The following is a 16504-nucleotide window of genomic DNA, read 5'->3' as shown; positions in this document are numbered from 1 at the left end:
GTTATCATGGTATAGGTGATCCTATTAAAAAATTCTTCACAGGGAATTTAATTGACCACATTTTCCAAAGTCAAGTTGTTTCTAAAAACATTTAATTATGTGACTGCGTTTATTCCAAGAGGTTTTACTTGGTTGTGTTAAATGTGGCTTTTAAGTTTAAGTAATGCTACTTTAAAACCCGTTTTCCTCCCCAAGTTCACAAGTTTATAAGCTTTGCAGACTTTTTAATGTTATTTTATCTATATGTTATATTACTGCTTTAGCTGTATGTTATATTAGTGTTTTATTTTTATGTTACTGTAACCTTGAGTAAAATCTGCTGCATAAAATGTTATTTGGAAGCGTTAGTGATATTCTAAGACTTAATATTCTTCGCCCTGTATTATGAAAATAATTTTTATATTATTACAACAGTTGTGTAATCTTTTTTCTATGCTCGGAAAAAATATCGGCTTTTAGCGATTATAGAGCGGCTAAAGAGTAATTTGTGTAGATGGTTGATTTGTGTAACACAATAAGTTTTGCAGTATTATCTAAGCAAATCATTCTACCAAATAACAACGTTCGTTCTGATTATAATTTTGACAAAAATCTTCGCCGTATGATGTTGATTTTTGTGAAATATAGTTCTTGTATTATTTTTATTATAATTCAGAAATGAAATGATTTTTTTTTCTTTCTAAATTTTACATTAATGTTTGATTTTCTTTTAAGGTTTCTTTAATCTACTGCTTTTTTCTGTTTTTTTTTTGAATTTGTTTGAATTGAATTTCTTTTTTCGTTCATTTTTAATCCAGGTTATATTTATATTTTATTTTAATATTATACTATTGCTTAATTGTAGTGCAATTCTAAAATTGGTTCTAAAGTCCATCTAAGACTAACAATTCGTCAGGTTGGTCTTCGTTTTTTATTGCTTTAATAATTTTATTTATAATTTTTATAAATATACTTTTATTAATTTTTTTGATCAAATCAATTTTTTAATGAATAATAGTCTCTTTGTACATAAATTTTTTTACATACTTTGCATTAAAGTTTTTGTTTTTTTTTTCCTTCATAATTTTTCTTCTAAATATTTGTTCAATATAAGTTAGCTAACATTGACTAAATCATATATAAAACAGTGTTTTTTAAAAGGGCGGATTTGCACTAAACACTTGTGTAAAATTCGTCCTTTTAAAAAAACACTGATTCGTATCTTAATGAGGTTTATCGTTTTTTTAGTTTTCCTCAATCCTTTCAACAGGTAATTGTTTTTTTATACATAAAATGATTTTTATGTGCCCTGAGTTCTATTCCTGGTCTAGTTTTTAATTTTTTTTCTTCTAGTTTTTTCTAAAATAAAGCGACCTTCCAAGTTAGTATTGTAGTTTGTATTAGTTGTTGTTTTATCAATGTTTGTCAATTGCCGCTTTTAAATATATTTAACATATAAAAAGCTCCGTAGCAACTTTGATCGTTTTATCAGTTTTCACAAAATTTAATTTTTAATTTTTTGCTTTCTTTGAAATTTAAAGTTTTTGTCTAAGTTATTTTTCTCATTGGAATCAGAATAGAGACTAATTTAAAGTAAAAATATCAATTAATTAACTGCAATATTCTAACGTTGCCGTCATTTGCCAAATTTGATAATAGGTTACAATTGTGTTGATCAATGATCAAAAACAAAAAGATTTGAATATTTTGACCAAAAATAGTCTATTTTGCTTCACAGTGCGCTGCTACAGGCTGCAAATTCTTTTACAATTTGTTAGAAAAATTAGAAAACTTTTTTTTTTTTTTTTTTTCTATGTTATTTTTCTTTTCATAGTTTGTTCGCCAAACCAAGAATGAGGCATTCAAAGCGAAAAAAATGACGATCAGCTTCAATTTTTTTTAGTTTGTAAAAATTCATAGTATTTAATAATGATTTATCAATTGCGTGTTGTTCATGAGAGGCCATAAATGACCAAGTTTTCATTTTTATTTCTAAATATTAGCATTGAAATTTCTGATTCTGTTTCCTTTAACAAAATTTTTCTTTAAAACCCAAATTAAATTCGATTATTTATGCAAAATATCTGTTGAACATGGTTTTAGCTGAAAATATCATTTGCATTAAGTTCTCCTGATAAAATATAAAAAATCAACTCAAAGAAAATGGAACGGTAATTTAAATACGTCATTTAAAACGTTATTCTTAATTTACTTCAACTTTTTTCCGTTTACAGTACAATAATTTAATTCGAATTTTATAGGGAAAAATTAAAGTTCGAATTAGAAAGTTGACTTTTCTTAAGCACATTTCAAGGTGACCTAACATTTAATCGAATTGTAGAGTTTTTCAAATTTTAAGGAGATTCGAAAAAAAATGATTCTCTCTGGAGATCAGTTTTTTAAGGTAATAGCAAGTTGCATAAAGATGTTGCTCAGAGATGGTATCAATATAGTTTAGTATGGTTTTGATGTTGCTTTTTCCGAATACTTTCTGCTGCAATTGTTGCTGTTACTTACTGATTCCAAAAAAACAATAGATATATGGGTTTAGAAGTTGTGTGCTTTTAAATGTAATACATTAAGTATGTAGTAATATAAAGTTGAGTACACAGATCCAGTTTTATGCAACTTATCATCTGAAATGAGGCAAATGAATGCTAAATTTGTTTTTAGTTTTGAAATATATCACCTTTGGATGCATATATTAATAAATGACTTTTTACTTACGTAATTCTCAGCCCTAGTTCTTTTTGAGGTATAAAGCTGCGATAACACTTGGTAAATCCATTTATAATAATAGTGAATTAAATTATTATTATGAAATAAACTTTTTCAAACTAAAATTAATGATATTTCAAAATTAACAGAATCGCACATATAAAAAACGAAGGAAACGTTCAAAGTTTTAAAAAAAGAAGTAAATAGTGGTATTTTAATTACTCATTTTCGTTCCTTAGAAAATGCGACTAAACATTTTGTTTCCAATATTTTTTAGAGTATTTCCACCCCAGTCCTACCATCTGTTAGAGTCCTTCCCAAGCTTCGAAAATTGCTACATATTGATGCATACTGTTTTGTTAATTGCACTAACTTTTCATGTTAATATCCCCCAAATTTTTTTAATGGTTAAAGATTAGAGTTTCTTTCTAGTCACAGTAAAACATTTTTAAAAATTGAAATCAGTTCATAGTTTCTTCGCTTGTCCTGTTAAAACGTATACTTTTGTGTTTCGACATATTCTTTAAAGTTCATTTTATATAAGATGTCCGAAATATACCCCATACTAAAAAGTTCTTTGGCTTTTTTCGTTGGTCAGTTGGAAGCCATTTGGCCCATCAAAATTGAATTCTTTTCATCCGAAAAAAAAAATCTGCAGTAAAATTTCGTATTGCATAATTAAATAAGAAAAAGAAAAAACAAAAGACCCAAAACTCGCGTAACAACATCAAAGTTCAGTCCGGATTTGACTCAATGATTTTGTGGAGTTTGGATGCGGAGTGTGGATGATAATTGTTTACTATCTATCCAAAAGTCTGGACATTTTGGGTTAAATAACTGAGGTTCTACTTTTTTGCTTATAGCTTTGAGTAGGGAAGAGATGTGTCAATTGATACAACTTTCGTAATAATTAGGGAGTTTTGGCAATTTTTATAGCCAATGAAAATCTTTTTTATTTCAAATGCATTGGATTCCTTAATATATTTTATTTTCAAAATGTTTTCAACCACTTCTGTAGCTTATTTGGTTCCAAAGATATTCGTGTTTTAATATTTTCAATTCATATATATTTTATGAAATATTTCCTTAAAGTATCTCGTTAGACTTTTGGCACCGAAAAAAAACTTTTTTGTCTTTTTTTTTCTTGCGTAAAAAGTTGCGTTAACAATAAAATATCAAAAGACGGGGGAAATTTATAAAATCTCCACTTAGAAAACAAAAAACCACCCTATTAGACTACCAAAAAAAAAAAATCTGTTTGACATAATAAATAAATAGTTGCAGAATCTATTTTTATGTGGGGACGAAAGAATTAGCTTAATTTACTTGTGTATAAACAAAACTGAAACATTTAAAATTAAATAACTTTATCAATTCTAAAGCAAAACGACGTCCCCAAAAAAATTATTGTAGTTCAACCTTTTCTAAAAAAAATAACATCTATATATACTTATATACTATTTATTTTCATTGGTGGATTTTTATTCTTCGACACCTACATAAAATCATTTGTTGCGTTTTTTGGACGAAGTTTTTCAAAAACATACGATATATTTTTTTCCGCGATAAAATGTTTATCATAGAAAGTAATATTAAATTGCTTTGACAGAAATGAAGCACTTTTATTGTTTATTGAGTTAAACATTAAAAGTATTTTAAAAAAATACTTTTGTGATACAAGTCGGAGTGTAATAATTGCACCATTAAGTGGGTCAATTGTAACAATAGACTATTGTCATTATTACAAATTAATTATAACAATCAACACCGTTATCACGAATAGCGATAATGAAAACCTAGCTGACCCGAGAGTACTACCTAATGTGGGGTGATCCGAGAATCCCTTGATATAAATTTTAAAATTTATTATTTTCGTCCGCAGAAAAAAATTGCTTTTGAATCTTTCAGTAAACTACTGTTTTAACAACCTCAAGTGTCACCTAATAGTGACTCTAAAATTTGAACCAGAGTAAGAAAATCAATAAAAATTAGTGACAATGCACCAAATGGGTGCAAACACATGTGGGTAAAACTTCCGCTTGATCGTATTCATATTTCAGGATTTATGCCAATTGTAATATTGACTTTTTCCTTTTTTACCATCATTAAGAAACTTCTCTGTAAAAAATACTCTCTTGATATCAGTATCATGATGATATCAGTATCATTATGATTGCAATTTAAGAACTCTATAGTGATATACCAACAAATTTTGTAAAAAAAAAAAAAAACATTACCTTTACTGTTATAATAGTAAAGGCCAAAAATTAGATTAAAGAGAGATTCTTTATTTGACTATTAAATCTTCATCTTACGCAAACTTTCTTTTTTCATGTTTAAAACTCTTAGAAATTATTTTGAAATTATGGATAATTTAATCAATTTCATACTTGTTATACAATTTGAGTAACTATGGCTAGTTGCTCAAATTGCATTAAGATATAAAATATTACAGGTGTAAAATATTTTGAGTCTGCATATTAAAGTAAACGTAAAAATGTATGTTTGCAACCTGCAAACCCATTATGGGTTTACTTTTATTAGTGATTAAAATTGTGCTTATGCCCCTCAACATTGATATGCACTGTCATAAAAAAAAAACAAAAAATCTTAACCCACATAATTCCAAATCAAACTCACGTATTTAAATTAATGCGATGATTAAATTTTCATAAGAATCGTTTATACGTTAAGATTAAAATCTAATAATTTATCTTATAGTATTAAAAAAAAACAAAAAAGCATCAATATGAACAAATAAAGTGGAAATTCTTTTTTTTTTTACAAACTTTTTTTTTTTACAATAAAACAGAAGCAGGCTTTTTGGGTGTAAAAATGTTGAAAAATTCTGATATTTCTTTGAACGAATATTTCTTAAAATGACTCTTCACAAAAATAAATTTCTTTGATTACAGGAGATTACTTTTTATATGTAACAAGAATTGCACAATTTTGAATTTTTTGTGTATTCTTTCTAATTTGATCAACAAAAAAGTTCTCATTTATTTCATCTTTCAAAAACTTGCATAACTTTATAAACATATTTTCTATAATTTTAGTGGATAAACTTTGTTTGTAGAAGTTTAAAGATGCTTACTATTAAAGCCCACAATACAGCACAATCACCTACCTTTATATTCTATGTGGGTTTTGTTTCTTTTAAAGTTTGACCAGTGTTGATGAAAGTTCTGGTGTGCACATGAAACGTCACTGTATAGACTTTAAGAGTGATGCTACCATTTAGGATTGCTAGAAATGATACCTTGAGCTGATCAATTTTGTTTGTGTAGTCTGCTTCCAGGACAAATCCAAAGCATGATTTGACAACTTAATTGATCTTTTTAATAATGGTGTCAACCATGTTAAAAACATTCAAAACTTCTTCCGGAACAAATCCAAAGATTTGACAACTTAATTGATCTTTTTAATTGTGTCAATTATGTCAAAACAAAAGCTTCTTTTCGGAATTTATTTCCTTCAACTGCAGCTGGCCACCTGCATCTGCACCTGCCTAGGTGGCTTTGGGAATCTTGTATAGATGGTTAACAATACCCAGTAGAAAATGAAGCCCCATCGGTGGAATGATATCCAAGAATATTTTAAATCTTGCTTTAGGAAGAGGTAAATTTCCATAAGTAGCCACAACAAGATCTATACGAGCCGAAGCGCAAGCTTCCAAATGAGACGAAATTTGTCGCCAATCGTCAAAAATTGGTTGCATGACCGTTTTTAAAAGTGAATTGTAATATAAGACGAGAAGTGAGTTTCTTGGCCAATTAAGATCGCTAAGATGTTGGTTCTCAGAAGATCAAATTCTCTATCCGTTCCAAAAGAAAATTTATTCGGAAAGAAGATCATAATTTGACTTTGGTGGAACTTCGACGGAATCTTGGATTTTAAACTTATGCCGAATGGTAGCGCCAACAACGCTGAACTTTTTTGCGAGTAACTTAAAGCGTGTCAAGAATTTTTCAAATAGGAAAATTTGAAGATTGTTGGCAGAAGGTGTTAGACAATAACGGTCTTTACTTTAAAGAATAGTTGTTATTGTTTTGAATAAATTCTTACATAAAAAAAGATTATTTTAACACGGCATACTTCTGCAACTGCGCCCCTCCGTTTAGAACTAGTTTCGACGGCCGTGTAGACCTCAATCTGGTGTTGATAATTCGATCTCGTTCCTTGACCCGACAACTTTAGTGGAAGCCATTATAGAGCAGCTCAACAATTCCACACGGAGGTTAGTTTACATATTTTAACTAAAGAACAACGAACTTATAATTTAACAATACTTAATAATGTTTTTAGAAATTAAAAAATTAGTTAATATACTTTTTTTATTTGATTAAGTACAAAAATAAATATAAAATTGTATTTTATTTGTGTTATATTTTTAAAGTGTCTCCCTATATCAGTAACTCTTTTTTTTAGACTGTACTGAGGAACATTGGGAATCAATATTTTGAGCAGATAAAAGTTGCTGTAAAACCTATGAAACTTAACACGATCAAAACTCTTAAGACTACAAGCGATTAGATCTTTAAGAAATGGCTGCAGATGCACCTATGACTCCTGTGGACGGTAATGGTATTTTGTTTTTCTTTTAAAAAAGTAAAAAGGCCTGGAAATATATAGGTTATTTGGCTTAAAGAAAGATTGCTTTACTTTAAAAAGTCTTAATGAAGCAGCTAAAGTTTTGAAAAATGGGAAGATTCATCAAACATATCGAGTTGAAAAATTAAATAAGCTTTAAAAAGTTTACACAAGAATTTTAGTTTTATCACAATAATACCTAATCATATCTTCATTTATTTCTAATCAAATCAAATATCTATACCTAATCAAAAACACTTTTACTGTTCAAGTTCTTATCATAATTTAATAGAAGTAATAAATTTTATATACTTTTTTTTATGCCATAACAGTATGAATGGTAAAATATTGTGACATTTGTTTTGAAAATTATATTGATTTAATTGTTGGCATTATTTTCAGACTTTGATAAAACTCTGTGAGAGTATTTGTATATATAAAGATGAGTGATTCTTCTGAATTTCAGCTCATAATCTTTTGTTGTTCCGAAGATAGTCCTATATGTGTGTGTGTGTGTGTGTGCGCGCGCGTGTGTGTGTGTGTGTGTGTGTGTGTGTGTGTGTGTGTGTGTGTGTGTGTGTGTGTGTGTGCATGCATGCATGCTAACACCAGAAAGCCTTATATTTTTTTAAACTACTTGCTCTAACACCTTCAAAGTTAATAAATCATGACAATTTAATGAATAATTTCAACACTCATCAATAAAGAACATTACTTTTCAATAATCAAGCTGCAATAGCAGCTTAAAATGCAGAAAAATATATCAGCAAAGTGTAAAAAAGGAGCTCTATCATTTTTAAGACCAGATTGTTAGATTAAAATGATAGTCTATCATTTGTATGAGTATTATATGATTATTCTAGAGGTAAAGTATTTTGATGAGCTTGTAAACATGACTATCATTTGAATCTATCAATCTCAACCTAAAGATGAGCTTTTAAGAAGTTTTTCTGATAAATGAATACTACATTAATTGATTTAAGTGTATATTTCCTATAGTAAAAGTTTGAGGACTAATTTTAAAAAATTTTCTTTTTAATAATAGACTACCCAAAGAAGTATTTGTAATTTATCACATATTTCAACACTTTATTTTAAATCATTTTCAATTTTTTAACTCCTAATATAGACCTTAAATATCAAAACCATTAAATGCTTATGCATGAGTAGAGTTTTTAATAGACAATTTTCCTTAATAAATATTTTTAATAGATAATAAATATAATGACCTGTTGTAACATTTCCAGTAATGAAAGAACTGTTATATTTAGCATTTAGCAGGTTTAATTGTGATTTTAAATGTATTGTGTGTATTTTAAGATACCTATAATCGTGGCGTTGAAGACTATAGAAAAGAGCAAGATGAACGTCGTGAATATCAGCGAAGTCTAACACCAACTCACAGTCCAGATCAGAGAAGTAATAGCCCTGGTAGGAGGCGGAGTAGAAGTCGGTCACCATTACGGAGAAGATCACGGTCACGATCACGGTCTCCTCGCCGTCATAGGGATAATCGTAGTGGGGGCAATTATAGAAGTGGGTCTGGTAGTGGAAGAACTGTTCGAGATAAAAGCTGTAGAGTTTATGTCAGTAATTTAAATTATGATACAAAGTGGATGAATCTTAAAGATTTTATGAAAAAAAGTAAGCAGCTTTTTTTTGTAATGTTTATGAACATTCTAATTAATGTTTCTGAACATTCTAAATTAGAAATTGGTTTGCAACTACTTGTTTTACTTATACTAAAAACCAGCTTTATTAACATTTTCTTTTTTTTTTTTAAATATATACATCTGAACTTTTAACCTATATTTTAAAAATGTTTTTTTTTTTTTGTTTTTTTTTTGTATGATAGGTATTAGCTGCCTTTTTTTAAAATTTTGGTTTATATTTTATTGAATTTGTTGCGGGTCTTTTACAATTGATGTTAGATTAAGCAATTTTTTCTTTAATTTTAAAATTAAACTTATAGTTATTTTTAAGTATTATCAAAAAGTTCTTAATTTTTATCACAAGACTTCTTAAAATTGTTTTCTATTTTTAAAATATAAATTGATAAATATAAATTGTTTTTTTAAAGTTGGAGCAGTTGAACATGTTGAAATTTTTACTGATGGTGAAGGTCGCTCAAAGGGATGTGGGTATGTTAAAGAATGACCTCATTTATTACTAAAAATTTTAATGTTTAATACTTTTAGAGAATTCTATATAACTCTTATATTTGTTTGCTTTTTTGTAGTGTTGTTGAATTTTCACACAGTGATGATGCTGCTCAGGCTATTAAAGAACTAGATGGAGGAGAGCTAGCTGGGCGTAAGCTCAGGCTGCGTGAGGTAATCTAACATTGAATTAATTTCTTTTCTTACTTGACTCCTTTTTTATTAACTTTTTTCAAAAAAGTCAGATTACATCATTAAAAATATTTTCTACAAGAAAAAGCACAGTTCTGCAGCATGATATTTTGGAAAATTGGTCTATTACTAACAAGAAGATATTTTATCAGATACAAAACAAATGAGGCAGGAAAACACTACAAACATTGCTTGAGTTACTCTTGGTGTTTGAGCTTCAATATATATATATATATATATATATATATATATATATATATATATATATATATATATATATATATATATATATATATATATATATATATATATATATATATATATATATATATATATATATATATATATATATATATATGCTGTCTGAAGAAGAAAAATTTTTTGATTGATTATGATGTCAAAAAAAGTTGCTTAATCACTGATCAATTGCAATGCAGTGTTAACTGTGCCAAAGTAAAATAATTCAACTTTTTTTTTTGTCTTAAAGCTAAAAGAAAGCAAAAGAAAAAGAAAGCTGAAGTTTATTTGCATGTTAATTAGTAGCAACTTTAGAAGAATTTTTTGTTTTTTGTTTTGTAGGTTTTTTTTCTGCTTGAGCATTTTACAATATAACTCTTTAATCAACTAGTTTTTGAATGAAACAAGTAAATTTCTTTGTTTAAGGCCTTTGTGGATGACTTGATTGTGCTTATTTTGTAAAAATAATCTTTTAAACTTTTAATTTAAAACTTTTTTATTAGGATATTATGGATGACTCAACATACAAAGAGCAGCTCAAAACACAGAAAGATAAATCTCAAGCTATTAAACATAGAGAAAGTGATCGTCTTGCACTATCACAAAACAACTCTTCATTGGGTCTTGGTTTAGGAGGAGGTTTAGGTGGTTTAGGGGCATTGTTTGGTGCACAAAATCAGCAACTTCAAATTTTGACTATGTTAAATAGCAAAGGAGGAGAGGCAATCAACAGCTCTGTTTTTGTTAGCAATGTATGATTTTCTATATTTGATTCTTATTTCGTTAAAGATAAAATCAGAAGTTTTTTGTTTCCCTTTCATTTCAAAGGAAAAAAAAAATTCAAGTTTATTTCAAGTTGTTTTATTTAAGTGTTTGTATTTTGTTAACAGATCTTATGTTGCTACAATTTTAGCTTGATTACGAACTAACTTGGCAAAAGTTAAAAGACTTATTTCGTAAAGTTGGAAATTGTGTTCGTGTGGACATTGCTCAAGGAGATGACAATCGTTCAAAAGGATTTGGAAGTGTAGTTTTTGAAACTCCAATGGAAGCACTAAGTGCTATTGCAATGTTTAATGGTACAGAGGTTGGTCCTGGAAGACGACAAATGAGTGTTCGATTGGTAGATATTTTTTCAGATTTTAAATTTGATGAGCAAATTACTTATTTTTTAGTGTTATTAAAAAGGTTATACTAGTTAATGTAGCAGGTCAAATGATTTCTACTTTGTAAAATAAGGTTTAAAACTTTCTTGATTTGGTTTATTAATTCATTCAATTAGCTATTAGATTTTTTTGTTTTAGGATCGAAGTGCAAGTCTTCATCAGTTACTTGGCCAGCTTGGAATAAATTCCATAGATATCAATCAGAAAACATTAATTCAACTTCAGTCTTTAGCCACTGTAGCAATGCTAAGTGTAGGGGGTCTTGGTGGAGGTCTAGGTGGGCTGGGAGGCTTAGGAGGTGGGAAATTTTTTTTTTCACATTATACTTAGTTGTATATAGGTAAACTTTATAACCTTTAAAATATTCTGTCTTAATATGCTAGACATTTTATAGCAGATTTAAAACTGGTACTAATTAAAAATATGTAACCAGATTGCCAAGGTTTTATAAACATATTGCTGGAGTGAACTATTTCACATTTCATGCCCTGAATTCAATATAATCATATTTTTTTATAAAAATTTGTTTTAATTTTTGTTATATTTTTCTCTTTTATTGATTTAACAAAGTGCTTTTAATCTTGTTGTCGTCAGTGTAACTTTAAAAAATGTTTTTTTTTTTTACCTAAACTTTATTTATTGGTATTAATGCTTTGTTATATTCTTTATGAAGAGAATTTGTATGGTTTATAGAAATGCTGAACTATATCTTATATCATAGTTTTGATCAAATTGAATATGATACCTAAGGCTATATATTATTTTTAAAGTAGGTAAGTGTGTGATTATTACTTTTATTAAGCCAACTATAAATGCCAACTATAAATGAGCAACAAAAAAGTAAGTTTATTCTAAAGGCTTTAAAAGCTCTTTCAAATAAGTATTTTTTTGTTTAAGGATTTTCTGTACTAATTAGGGCATTCATATAAAAGTATATAAAAAATTTAGCTGGAATAAATTTACCTTTGAACAATTAGCAGCAAACAATAGTTGTTAGCTGCATTTTTTTGAAGTGGTTCATTTGAAAAAAGCTTAACAAGTTTTTTTATGTGTAATCTCAGACTTGGTCATGAGAAATTAACCTGAGTGTGGCTAATGCTGGCCTAATATTGGTGTAATATTTTTTGTATTTTAAAATAGTTAAAAAAAAGCATGTGATTAGAACACTTTTAGGAAGTTTTAGCTGTGCAATGGGTCTCACTAAATTCTGGTGTGAGTGTGCTGTGGAGGAGTGTGCAAGTGTAATCACATGCTGTTCTTGACCAAGACTGGGTCTAAATTTGTTAAGAATGATGGTTATCTGCCTATATGAATTATTTTCATTATTAACCTGTGTGTTGATTTTTAATAAGATTGGTAAAGTTGGTAACTGTCAACATTTTGGTATAAAATGCTGAGAATTTGAAGGGTTAGAAAAATGAAAATTGCCTTGATTTTTTACTGTTTCTTTTGAACTTTCTTTTTTGTCATGGTGAAACAAGTGTTACACCAGGTGAATCAACTTCAAAGTAGGTTTGAATAAAGTTTTAAAAAATTTGTGTATTTGATTTTTTTACACTTTCACATTAGTATATGTGGACATTTTACACTTATTCACGTTAGTAAGTGTGGACAATTTTGAAACATTTGCTCTTTAGTATTTGATCGTGGTGTTTCTGCATGCTTTTTCTTGTTATGTTTACAGGAGCATTGGGTGGTCTCAGTGCTGCGTTAGGTACCGCAGCATCGGGCACTGGTTATGGAGGTCTTCAAGCGAGTCAGACTAGTGTAACAAACCAGTCATTAGCCGGTTTGTCAAATTTACAGAATTCTTTAAGTGGTCTAAGCTCTTTGATCAATGGCGTCGGTTTGTCTGGGGCTGGTCTCTCATCGTTAGGAAACTATGGTTCATCAGGTGGAACAGGCAGTTATGGAATTACAACTAGCAGTTATGGACAATCAGGAAATACAGGTGGAAATGGTTACAATTCTGTAAATACTTCCTCAAATGTAGGAAATAGTAGTCAGTCGAGTCGCAGAGACAGTAGTAGCGGAAGATATGGAAGTACAGGCACTCGTGTATTTATAAGAAATGTAAGTAGTTGAGAGCTGTGGATAGCGGGTAAACTGTTTTTTGTGGTGACATTGTTTTACTATTCGTTTCTGGTAAAAAATCATGTGCAATATAAATCATGTGGTTGTAGCATAAGTTTTCTTCTACTCAGATTTTGTTCAATCAATTGCCCATTAACTGTTTTTACACTGGATAACTAAGTTGCATGAGGTTGTCTTGACTGTAACCAGGGGAGAATTTCTTTGCATGCCATAGCCAATGGGATAATTGAACTAAATAATTATGTTTTATTATGTTCAAAAAAGAGCATGCTGTTTTTTAAAATATATACTAATTTAGTTTGCTTTTTTTAAAAAATATATTCTAATTTAGTTTACTATTCAACAACTCATACTGAAATTAACTTCGATAGATTATTTTTTTTTAAAGAAAAAAACAAACTTTCATCACCTGTTTTTAGCTTCCTTTTTCTCTGCGATGGCAAGATCTAAAGGACAAGTTTAGAGATGCTGGTTAGCCCTTTTCTCTTTTTTACCAAAAATTTAAAATAGATGTAGATTATATATATGATTATTTAGTCTTTCTTTTTCTGTTACGTATGTTTTTTTTGTTTGTTTTTTCAGGCAAAATAGTTCGTGCCGACATTATGAAGATGGATGACGGTCGTTCAAAAGGCTGTGGTACTGTAACATTTGAAACAACTGCTGAAGCTAATCGTGCTGTCAGTATCTTTTCTTATTTTTATTCCATTTATTCGCATCATAATAAATCTTTTTGGTTTGGTTTCATGATTATGTTATTGTTCTACGCTGTTTTATCACAAGAGTTTTACGCCAACGAACTCTGCAGTTAAAAACCCTAATTCATATTGTATTATTTTATATAAGCATTTTTTTTTATCCATTATACATAAATTAAACCTTGATTTTACGACGATGAATCTTCAAACTGACTAAAAATTATACGCAATAAATAATATAATATATAATAACGTACTGTGCGACGCACCACTATATTTCATTTTTCTCAGGGTTTTGTGCGTGTGCGTGCGTGTGTGTTAAATTATTGAAAGTAGGGAATACGTTTGGTGCAAAGTCGACAGACAATTGACAGGATTAAAAACCGCATGCGTAGAAAGGCACCTGAGCGATTGTTCTAAACTTTTCCCCTTCCTTTTTTTGGATTTTTTGGATTTTTTGGTTTTTCTTAACGATAAAAGCTTTATTTAATGGTTACCGATTGGATGGACGAGAGATGGAGGTTAAAATTGACATGCTGTTTTAATATCAAAAGTAATTTAGAGTTTTCCCCACGAGAATAAGATTATTTAACGGCAATGGTGAGCTATTTAACGGCAATGGTGACATACAAGCATTAACCAAACTTATGTTTAAAACATTTGATACGTTTGCCATACAATCTTCACATCTATAAAAATGATTCAATGTCAAATGTTAACAATACTTCAGGACAATTTTATCTTAGAGTACCTCTACAACACCTAAATAAACATATCGACTACGTGTAGTTTATCAGTAGATGTACATTAAGAAAAGCTGTTTAGAAACGAGACTTGGTTTACTTAGTGAACCTATATTTTTTAGTGTTGTGGTTTATTTCGTTGATTTTATTTCTTTTGATTAAGCATTATTTATTATTACAAATTTTGTTATTAAATGCGCTAAAGAGAACTATCCTTGGTGAAATTCTAATGCCACTTCTATTCGACTTTACAATTATGGATTTTTGGTGGCTATTTCTAATAAATAAAGTGCTTCTATAAAATATTTTGAACAACTTTGATTTTGAAATATTTAACTAATTGGTCTTGAAACATTTTTCAATCGAGTTTTATAGAATTCTGAACCATATAATTTGCAAACTTAATTTTAAAATATTGTAATAACGATCCAAACAAAGTATTAAGGTTTTTAGTAAATGAAAAAGTTATAAATATAATCTGTCGTTAAACAACTTCAATCACGAAGCTGATAAAGTTATTCGAAATTTTGTTTATTCGATTTTTTGCTCCCTTTGACGAAAACCCCGTCAGTTATTCTAAGTTTTTCTTCGATTCAAGATACCATTGGATTGCATTTCAAAATATAACATTATTGAACGTTATCAAAAAATAAAAAAATAATAACAAAACATAAAACAAAATAAGATAACGTAAAAAAATGATAATAACATCAAAGTATAACAAAATATCGAACACATTGCAATGTGGTACAGTAGAAATTTCAACATGGCGTCTACACGAAGGAAGACAGTTGTGACAATCAAAGAAAAATATCTTGTTCTTAAAGATTTGGGAAAAGGTATAACTAAAAAGAATGTTGCTCAAAAGTTTTAAAAAAATTTAACTTACTGGATTAAGCGTAAAGAAGACATTATCAGCAAGTATGTGTCCGGTCAATTTGGAGCAAACAGACAAAAGCTAAGTTTTGGAAAGCATGATTACGTTGACAAAGCTGTATGCAAATGTTTTATGAACGCACGTAAATGAAACGTACCAATTGGTGGACACATTAGGGAAAAAGCTTTGGATTTTGGATAAGAACTCAACATAAATGATTTTAAGTCTTCAGAAGGGTGACTAGATCGGTGGAAAAATAGACATGTTGTTTTTTGAACTATTTCTTGCGAGGAAAGGTCATGCACAGAAGAAATGACAGCAAGTTGGGAGCAGACCCGTTTCCCCACAATCCTCTCAAGGTATGAATTGAGGGATATTTACAACGTATTTACAGCTTAAGAGTTTATTTACTAAGAGTTTATTTATTAAGGGATATTTACAACATAATTACAGCTTAAGAGTTTGGTTTATTTTATCAACAACATCCGACGAAAACATTTCATCTTAAAGGTAAACGATATGTAAGAGGAATTTTTAAGCTCTTTGATGAGATCAATTTTTTGGCATCGTTTAGGCGTAATGGCGTCCCAAACAGCCTTTATTTCGATCCAAAGTCGGTCTAAATTTGTTGCAGTTGACCGGTTTATGTTTCCATCAACTTCCTCTCAAAAATTTTCTATCGGATTTAGGTCTGGTGACTGTACAGCCACTCCAAACATCAATCTTGTTTGCGTTAAACCACATTTTAACACTTTTGGCGGTGTGCTTAGGGTCGTTGTCTTGGAATTTCCAAACACATGGCATTTTCTAGTATTTCTTTGTACATGTGTTGATCAACTGTCCCTTGAATTCTGTGCAACGGGCCCACACCACACCATGAAAAACTGCTCCAAACTATCACATTGCCACCACCATGTTTTACGGTCTTAAGAGTATACCGAGGGCTGAGTTCTTGGTTTTGGGGACGACGCACATATTGTTTTCCGACGGATCCCAAGCGATTAAACTTAGACTCGTCAGACCAAAGCACATTTTGCCGAAAACGTAA

General features: G+C 29.3%; 2 protein-coding genes across 11 annotated transcripts in view; both read left to right on the top strand.

Annotated features, from left to right (window-relative positions):
• The window catches only part of LOC149888435 (uncharacterized), a 15023-nt gene extending 13103 nt beyond the window's left edge, over window positions 1-1920 (top strand). For 8 of the 9 annotated variants that reach the window (XM_090088224.1, XM_090088222.1, XM_090088220.1 and 5 more), the window contains 4 exons: window positions 845-895; window positions 1228-1249; window positions 1333-1360; window positions 1814-1920. In XM_090088224.1, coding sequence (XP_089944350.1) covers window positions 845-855 — 11 coding nt within the window. In that variant the 3' untranslated portion in view covers window positions 856-895; window positions 1228-1249; window positions 1333-1360; window positions 1814-1920. The remainder of the gene's footprint in view (window positions 1-844; window positions 896-1227; window positions 1250-1332; window positions 1361-1813) is intronic. The other variant, XM_090088217.1, reaches the window with a different exon arrangement.
• Window positions 1921-6823: 4903 nt separating this feature from the next.
• On the top strand, window positions 6824-15104 carry LOC145188901 (myelin expression factor 2-like). Of its 2 annotated transcripts, XM_090088055.1 has the most exons (12): window positions 6824-6937; window positions 7129-7278; window positions 8611-8934; window positions 9371-9431; window positions 9530-9623; window positions 10382-10630; window positions 10792-11001; window positions 11183-11342; window positions 12729-13117; window positions 13558-13609; window positions 13721-13822; window positions 14317-15104. In XM_090088055.1, exons 2-12 carry the CDS (start codon window positions 7245-7247, stop codon window positions 14379-14381), a joined length of 1740 nt encoding a protein of 579 aa, XP_089944181.1. In that variant the 5' UTR covers window positions 6824-6937; window positions 7129-7244; the 3' UTR covers window positions 14382-15104. The 2 variants fall into 2 exon arrangements, 1 of the variants encoding a protein (XP_089944181.1); XR_016452662.1 differs by lacking the exon at window positions 12729-13117 and having other exon boundaries at window positions 14317-14761.
• Window positions 15105-16504: the final 1400 nt, after the last annotated feature.

The sequence above is a fragment of the Hydra viridissima genome, unplaced genomic scaffold, assembly GCF_058129835.1.
Source record: "Hydra viridissima isolate aposymbiotic clone 2 unplaced genomic scaffold, HvirCarnegie_v1 scaffold_5, whole genome shotgun sequence".
NCBI classification, from domain to species: Eukaryota; Metazoa; Cnidaria; class Hydrozoa; order Anthoathecata; family Hydridae; genus Hydra; species Hydra viridissima.
Note: the sequence above shows the minus strand (reverse complement) of the source record. Positions and strands in the feature narration are given on the sequence as shown.

Coding starts and splice junctions, on each gene's coding strand:
- LOC145188901 (XM_090088055.1), top strand. CDS start 7,245: ATGGCTGCAGATGCACCTATGACTCCTGTGGACG. Junction 7,279..8,610: donor ACCTATGACTCCTGTGGACG/GTAATGGTATTT, acceptor GTGTATTTTAAG/ATACCTATAATCGTGGCGTT. Junction 11,343..12,728: donor TGGGCTGGGAGGCTTAGGAG/GTGGGAAATTTT, acceptor TTATGTTTACAG/GAGCATTGGGTGGTCTCAGT.